Source organism: Aulonocara sp. 'chitande type north' Nkhata Bay, linkage group LG18 (assembly GCF_057382095.1).
Source record: "Aulonocara sp. 'chitande type north' Nkhata Bay isolate Kocher_YH1m ecotype deep benthic linkage group LG18, A_spYH_male_GT1.1, whole genome shotgun sequence".
In the NCBI taxonomy this organism is placed as follows: Eukaryota; Metazoa; Chordata; class Actinopteri; order Cichliformes; family Cichlidae; genus Aulonocara; species Aulonocara sp. 'chitande type north' Nkhata Bay.
Window position 1 is genome coordinate 18,733,575 of NC_141361.1, and position 8,306 is coordinate 18,741,880.

Sequence of the window (8,306 nt, forward strand, 5' to 3'; positions counted from 1 at the left end):
AGCACACACTCCCAAACTGTCAAGGTCTGCGGAGGCAGACCGTGCGGAACGGTGTGTGGTGGACCCAGGTGCGAACACAAACGAGGATGCAGGAGTGGGTTCCAACAAAAACGAGCCTTTTATTGTGGCTGAAAAACTCATAGAAAAGAACAACAAAGTAACTGAGGGAAAACCTGAACATAGACGGGGAAACTATGACTCTAATGAGATTTAGACAGCAAAATGCAAACTATGGCTGGGATACTACGACAGGGGGTAGGGGAGATAACACAGACGACGCGACACAGGCTACATGAAACACAGAGACTAAATACACATGAGGGATGATCAGGGGAAGTGGATGCACACGGGAAACACAGGTGACACTGATAATCATAACAAGACACGGCAGGAGTGAACATAACACTGATGGGAGATGGGCAAAGTAAAGCAGGACGTACACAAAGGTTCAAACAGGAGGAGGGAGAGCACGGGGAGAACGCAGACATAACGGGCTGGGGAAAACATAGAATAAGGCACAAAGGGAGACGAGGGCTCATAAATACATAGAGGGCACACAGGGGGGAAGAGCCATGAAGGGAAAACACTTAGGGAACAACACAACAGGGCAACTCAGAAAACATGGCCTAAATAAGGAACAAAATACAAAAATGCATGAAAACTAAGAATACTGGGCCCACATGGCCCAGGACCATGACACAAACACGTTGTTAGTAATAATACACTAGTATTAGTGATTCAATCCTCCACCTAGTTTCACCTGAATACTTCTCTCCTACACATGACGTGAATGCCTCATTTGGCACTCATCCAAAGGGTGATGAAAGCTGGGTGTGGTAGGTGTTTTAGGTGGATTGAAGAACTTTCTTACCTCGGGGACATGTGTGTCACTGTTGCAAAGTGAGCTGTTCAATTAGTGCTAGCACTCGGTACCTTTAAAACTTTGCTTCTCAAAACATTTGGTCTCAGCCCTGCAGCATTTGGGTGGAATCCTGGCAAACAAACAAGGAGATTTCTTCGTCATCATTTTGCAATTGACGTGTTCAAACTAGAAGAGCTAACTGGATGAAGACATGTTTTAATGACAGAAAAGACACTGGGTGAATTTAATCGGAAGTGAGAAAAATGGCTGAAAATATTTCAGAGAAAGTTCACATTTTCGGTTTCTCCAAACTGCACAACTCAGCAAAAGCAAAAAGTTGGTTATTTTAGAATGTAAAAACATCTGTTATGACTAATCTTACCAGGATACTGTAGGGAAAAAGTAGTCAGAAATAGGGAGACCGGCTGAATAACCAAAAGTACAATAGGTTTCTTCCACACAGGCTCGCTTAGACTCTAAATTCTGTAAACACACAGAAGCCTGAGCACAGCGATAATTAACCTTTTTTTTTATATAATAAAATCACATGGTATTTTGCTGTGTCTGTTTTGCATTTGCTGGTAAAGCGTTAAAGCGGTAAGCACTTTCATTATGTCCACGCCCATGACTCCCACCAAAAGTCTTCCTGACATTTTTCTCACCTTTCCTGTTGCAGGCCCATATATCCTGCCTTCAAAATGCTTTCATAAACAAGGTCAAGCCAGTAGAGTATTTCTGAACTGGACGTATTTTAAATGACGTAGGGCCAGTGTTTCTGCTGCTTTACTTTTATCAACAGTTTATAGAGATAATGAGTGTTTCGCTGTGGTTACACAGTCTCCCCCACACCAGGCTTCATTCAGATCAAATTCCTGTGGTGTTCAGAGTGGAGCTCAAGTTTGTTCCTCCTACACAGTAGAGCTGCAGTCAAGAGAGGAGGAGCAAGCAGGGGTCAGTCTCTGTGTAGACCTGAGATAAGCCACCACAAACAAGCAGACAGACCAGTATTTCTTCAAGCGCCTATACTTGTAGCATGCCATAGTGTTATAAGACCATTACTATTGCTTTGTACTGATGCATTCATATGCAAAATGCATGGGGTGATCTGATGTAACTGCACTGTCAACAGTGTCCTGCTTTGTATAATATGGATCCAAATGCAAGACTCAGAAGCAGAACTAAACTAAAAAAACACAGCTTTACTGCTGGAGCTTACAGAAAATATGAAACAAAGACACCAAACTGGGAAATTAAAGGGGAAACACAGAACACTGGTTTAAACAGCATGTGGGGAGGATGAGACCAAGAAAAGAAGTACACTGATAGTCTATGGATGCATATTGAAGTCCAATGATGGTTCCCAGACAGTTAAGCAACTAGAAAAAAATAGAGGGGTATATAAAGAGTATCAAATGAGACCACAAGAACAAATTCACTTTACCCTTACTTAGCAAAGGAGTTGACCATCGTTTATTTGACCTTTACATGCTAAATACAAATCTGGTATACTGGTACATTTATATATATCCTTTTTATTTTTTAATTTGGACACCAAACTGTCCACCCCCTGTCATTTCTGACATGTCCCACATTGGCAGACACAAATACAGTGTTTGGCTCACATTTACTTTTTTGGAGACCTGGTCACTTTGATAAATGCAACATGTCTCACGTGTTTTTGTAGCAAGGGAAAATTACATTTTTAGTTGTGTATTGCAGTAAAAGAGTAATGTTTCAGGGAAAAAACTATATATATATATATATCGTAAAAATATTTGGAACTTTTGGGAGGAGTTGTTTTTCACAGTTGGCAATGAGGAGCACAGTCCAAAGGTACTGTGCTTGTTTGAAATTTCACTTGTTGCAACAGATACTGCAGCTGATAAATGACCACCTGTTAGAAGCGGGGGCACAGACAAGTGACAAAGCTCCTTGTTTTTTATTCAAAAATGGCAAAATGTTTTATTTCCAGCACCTGCCTAATGTTGGTAAGTGTTTCTAGTTTTCTTTATTCCACTGTTAGGGATGACCATGGGTATTATAACAAAGGTTCAACGCAAAAGCTAAGTAAGTAGGGATTACCTAACATGTAATTAGTTCCATGTACGAAAACTCACTCTGACCTTGCAAGTGAAATTGCAAAGCTGTGTGAAGAAGAATTCAGAGTTTACAGTAAAATCGATGATTTCCAGTATTTTATTTCATCACTTGTCTACTTTGATTAGTACTGATACTTGTTAAGTCGTGTAACCTGTATTCTTTTAAAGAGCCACGTCTTAGGTAAAATTTAAGGCATTCCAACTATGCTAACTTTAAACCACTATACTGCTACAACTAGTTTTAAGTATGCATGACTGGGGTAGGGAGGATTGTAAAATCATATTAAAAAGTGTTAAAGCTATCCTACGGATAACAAATAACTACATTTTCCCTGTACTACTCATTTTTCAGCTTTTCAAGACAGTCGGTGATAAAAGCATTATCGCTGTGAGAGGGAAATGAACTGAATTATAATTGTGATATACTGATAAATATTGCCAATTTGTAGTTGATACACAAGGCTATTTTTAATGTCAATATGTAACAATCCCAGCACAAATATTCTGTGAGCTGTAATTGCATATACACAAAGGGCTGCAGTCATCCTCAGTCTCGCCTACAATACATTTCTCTTAATGCTTGCTGTCTGTTACTTCTGTCAGTGCTGTTTGCTATAGCAAAAATGTTAATGCCCAGAAGCATTAACAACATTTAAATGCGACAAGCCAGTTTGAAACTCACTTTCACCTTCAGATCCTGTCCTGTGTGGAGTCGTGCTCTCTCCCGAGGTCTCTCTACGTAATTGTACCTGAAACAATTCCACCTGAATACCAAGTAGCAAAAGGTGCTGCTCTGCTTACTTTTTTTTTTTTTTTTTTTTTGAAAAAGTGTTGTAGGCCGACTGTTTTGTGTTTTATGGCTCTTTTTAACTTTCCCTTTCTCGGTTTTCAGTTGAAACCGTCGGCTGTGATGCCAAATCAACGCTGTTAACTGTGAAGGACCCGAGTTTTACAATAAACAGTAATGGAGCAGTGGTAGCTTTAACGTCTGTCTCAGTGGCAGAAAGAGGACGGACATTTTTTGTGTGCGCTCAGGACAATAGTAGACCGGAAAGTAAGATGAAAGTTCACCTTGTCCGCAGTACAATGCCGACAAAACATGTAAGACAACTGCATATTGTGAGCCGTTTATACAGCTCAGAAAGCACGATGCGTTTTTTTCTAACATATCCTGACTTGTTGGAATGTCACAGCAACGAGGCCAAGGATTCCTGATTCGGTCTAAAAGACGCTGGGCACCTCCGAACCTCACCGTAGTGGAGAATTACGTAGGACCCTATCCAAAACTAATTGAAAGGGTAAATTAAATGTATAATTCATATCATTTATAAGCACTGTGCTATTCAAATGTTTATTTTCAGTACACATTGTTCTCTTTTCTCACTTCCCCCCTCAAATTATCTGATTATTTCAGGAGTCACACCTGTTAATTAAATTCAGTGATTATTTCCTTTGATGTTCTTTTTTAAGTTACATTACCAGCATGTCAGATTGGAAACTGTCTACAGTTTTGATCTATTTAAAAACGCTACGAGCTGAAAGAGCTCACAGTAGGCTGCTTTATGAAAATTGAATAACAGAATTTTTGTTGTTTTTGTTTTCTTTAATATGTGTGTTTTATTTGGTTTTTCCTGTAGCTGGTGTCAGATACCTCAGCCAGATATAAATTGTTCTACACTGTCGAAGGAGAAGGATTCAATAAGTATCCAACTGGAGTGTTCAACCTGAACAGAGACACAGGGGATCTGTTCTTGCTCAAAGCAGTGGACCGTGAGGCGTTCCCAGTATATAGTGTGAGTGTGAACATGAAAATGATTTAAGGTTTTTAGTCAGTTGCATTATTGTTCAGCAGTCATTCAAAAAGAACGATTTATCATTAAATAAAATAATGACAGATTGTCAACTTGTTAGTTTTGAGTTTTGATTCTCTATTACGCATTTTTTTATATTGTTCACTCAAACCTGGAAGTGACACAATTTATATATGTCTTATAATGTTTTTGCCTTTAACTTTGCTTACACGTTTGTCTTTTTTGTTTATAGTTTGTGGTGCGTTCTTGGGACACGGTCACAAACAAGGAGACAGATGAGAATCTGCCATTGAAAGTGGTTGTAGATGATGTAAATGACAATCCACCGGAGTTTGTAGGTCTTCTACAGTTTATGGTTCCTGAGCACTGTAGTGTAGGTGAGAAAAGCAAAATAGAGTAACAGATAAATCTGTGGTGTTTGGCCTCAGTGCAGTTGCTCTAAATGATCGTGGTTTCCAATACAGGGACTGTGGTGGGAAAGGTGAATACAACCGACAAAGACCAAATTGGCACCGACCATGTGAAGATTAGGTATACACTCCTAACTGGAACAGACATGTTTGCCATTCATGCGGAAACAGGTGTCATTTCAACAACAAACAACACCCTAGACAGAGAGGTGAGCACTGCTTCTGCATCAGTGAAACCTGTGAACTTTATTTAAATGACAATAGCATTGACATGTTCTCCTTATTATATTTTGCAACATTTCTTTTTAAGTTAAAAGACAACCATTTGGTGGTTGTACAAATCCAGGATATGAATGGTGCACCAAGTGGTCTGGTTGCCACATCAACAGCAACAATTGTTCTGAGTGACATCAATGACAACCCGCCAACCTTCATGAAAACATCTGTAAGTGTTTGAAAAAACTGTCAGTATGTAATCTGGCTGAATAAGTGAAATCATATTTGTTGAACAATAATCGTTTTAAGGACTTTTTTGTACTTAATTTTCAAGAACATTTGTTGTCTGATAACATAACATCCTCACTGTTTTAGTATGATGTCGCTGTGCAAGAGAATGAAAGTGAAAAACTTCTACTTCGAATTCCAGTTCAAGATAAAGATTTGATAAACACACCAAACTGGATATCAAAGTTTGTCATTACTCAAGGAAATGAAAATGGAAATTTCAGGATTGTTACTGACCCCCAAACAAATGAAGGGCTTCTGTACGTCTCAAAGGTGAGACTGACTTCTTATTAAATTTGTTATTATCATTATAACAATCTTATATTATTGTACGGTACAATATAAAGCGCCTTGAGGCGACTGTTGTTGTGATTTGGCGCTAGGGCTGGGCTATATCATACCCTTCACGGTAATACCGGTATAATTTTGGGCAACGATAGAAAAATGAAATATCGCGATAGAATATGGGTAAAACGCGCATGCGCAGTGCCTTTGTTTTCATACGCACACGTCGGAAAAAGCATGGCGGCGAAAGCAAATCGTTGAATGAAACGGATGAACCAGAATTGGTTTGTAAAAATGCTGCAACTTCAGTGGTGTGGAACTGGTTTAGCTTTCGTCCATCCGAGACACAACAAAGCACTATTTTTGGTCTGTCGTTATTACCGTGTTTTTTGGAAAATACGGGACACTTAAAATCAATCCTTTGATTTTTCTGAAAATCGACAGTGCCCCTTATAATCCTGTGGGACTTATGTATGAATTCTGGTTGTGTTTACTGACCTCGAAACGATTTTATGCGGTACACGGCGCTCGAAAATCTGTCAAATGTTTTAGTACGGGGCAGCACGGTGGCAAGGTGGTTAGCACTGTTGCTGCACAGCAAAAAGGTCCTGAGTTCAATTCCACCATCAGGCCGGGGTCTTTCTGTGTGGAGTTTGCATGTTCTCCCCATGTTTGCGTGGGTTCTCTCCGGGTACTCCGGCTTCCTCCCACCATCCAAAGACATGCAAGTTGTGGGGATGGGTTGATTGGATAATCCAAATTGCCACTAGGTGTGAATGTGAGTGCGAATGGTTGTAGTAATGTTGGTAGTAGCATTTTACATGGATCATGGATCACATTTAACGGAAAGTCCGCCTTTATAAAACTAATTTATATTCATGAACTTTTAAATGTCTTTCTTTTTTTCAGCCATTAGATTATGAGAAGACCAACAATGTGCAGCTTCAGATCACAGCACAAAATCAAGCACCGCTGAATGGCAGCAGTGCCAGTTGGCAATCCATCCCTGTGAATGTCAGTGTCACCAATGAAGGCCCAGAATTCTCTGCTCCTTCGATCCGCTTCATTGTCAAAGAGAACACACCAAATGGCACAGTGATATGAACTTATATAGCTACGGATCCTGAGACGAAGAGCAGCAAATCCCTTAACCCTTTAAAGCCGGTTGGAGCAGGCACGCTCCGTTTTGCTAACTATTTTTAAATCCCGGTAGCACTGCAACCACGTAAGCTAGCGCAATAATTTTTTTTGCATATGAAACCGGAGGAGTTGTACTTACATCTTATGCCATCAGCTTGTCCTAGGTCACAGTTTCCTTCCACATATAGCTTTGCAAAAACTGCATAAAAAGCACTGGCAGCAACAAAAACATAATATTCCAGAAACACGCTTTGCCGAGCCGATCAGCTGTTCGTAACACTTCCTACGTCCATCAGCGCAAACTATCGCATGTCCGCCATGACCTGCCCGAAACCAAAAGTGACATCATTTTGCAGAAATGTAGCTTTTTACTCATCAGGGCCTTATGAGCCTATACTGGTGTTTTTAAGTTATGTTTGACTTTATGACTTTCTGTGTCGTTTCTGGGATGCTGAGGACTCATATTGCACTGCTGGAAACAGTTTATTTTGATGCATATGCTGTTTATTTTTTTTTGCAAATTTGCATTATAATATTCATTTTCGTTTTTCCTGCAGTATATAAAAATTGGTGTATTTCAAAAATAAAACTATGAAGACACTTAAAATAAATTTCCTGTGGTGGGAAACTATTTTGTGCAACTTTTTTGTATTTAAAGTTTTGAGGGATAAGCCTCTTAAATTTTTGCAATTTATGTAATTACTATGCACTTAATGCAGACATATTATTAAAATGTGGGCTATAATGGTTGTATTGATGTATATCAACTTGAAATGCTCCCCAAAATGGCTCTACAACATGTAAAAATATAATATAAGCTCTGACGGACTTGGTTCTATGGTAGGTCTTAAAGAGTTAAATGGAACCCTCTCTGACAAAGTAAAGCATGCTAAAAACCTCAAAAATCTACACATTGTTTCACCACCTAAAGAAGCAGCAAGTCTTACAATGCCATTTCTATGGCTTTGGGACTCCAGAGAACCACGGTGAGAGCCGTTATTCACAATTGGAGAAATCCTGGAATAGTGGTGAATCTTCCCAGGAATTGCTGGCCGACCAAAATTACTCCAAGAGTCCATCGACTACTCATCCAGGAGGTCCCAAAAGAACCCAGAACAACATTAAAGAACCGAAGGCCTCACTTGCCTCAGTTAAGGTCAGAGTTCATGAGTCAACAATAACAAAGAGACTGAGT

The 8,306-nt window shown here is 39.6% G+C and overlaps 1 protein-coding gene across 2 annotated transcripts; it reads left to right on the plus strand.

The window, feature by feature from the left end:
* Positions 1-2,714: 2,714 nt before the first annotated feature.
* On the plus strand, positions 2,715-7,739 carry LOC147308376 (desmocollin 2-like protein). Of its 2 annotated transcripts, XM_086272688.1 has the most exons (10): positions 2,715-2,850; positions 3,656-3,746; positions 3,854-4,062; positions 4,155-4,259; positions 4,599-4,754; positions 5,005-5,149; positions 5,237-5,391; positions 5,493-5,627; positions 5,774-5,959; positions 6,881-7,739. In XM_086272688.1, exons 1-10 carry the CDS (start codon positions 2,812-2,814, stop codon positions 7,073-7,075), a joined length of 1,416 nt encoding a protein of 471 aa, XP_086128814.1. In that variant the 5' UTR covers positions 2,715-2,811; the 3' UTR covers positions 7,076-7,739. The 2 variants fall into 2 exon arrangements, with proteins under 2 accessions (XP_086128814.1, XP_086128816.1); XM_086272690.1 differs by lacking the exon at positions 5,774-5,959.
* The last annotated feature ends 567 nt before the right edge of the window (positions 7,740-8,306 follow it).

Excerpts from the sequence above, each read along its gene's own strand:
- LOC147308376 (XM_086272688.1), top strand. The coding sequence starts at position 2,812 with ATGGCAAAATGTTTTATTTCCAGCACCTGCCTAATGTTG. Across the intron at positions 5,628-5,773 it reads CAACCTTCATGAAAACATCT|TATGATGTCGCTGTGCAAGA; the intron begins GTAAGTGTTTGA and ends TCACTGTTTTAG. Across the intron at positions 5,960-6,880 it reads GGCTTCTGTACGTCTCAAAG|CCATTAGATTATGAGAAGAC; the intron begins GTGAGACTGACT and ends TCTTTTTTTCAG.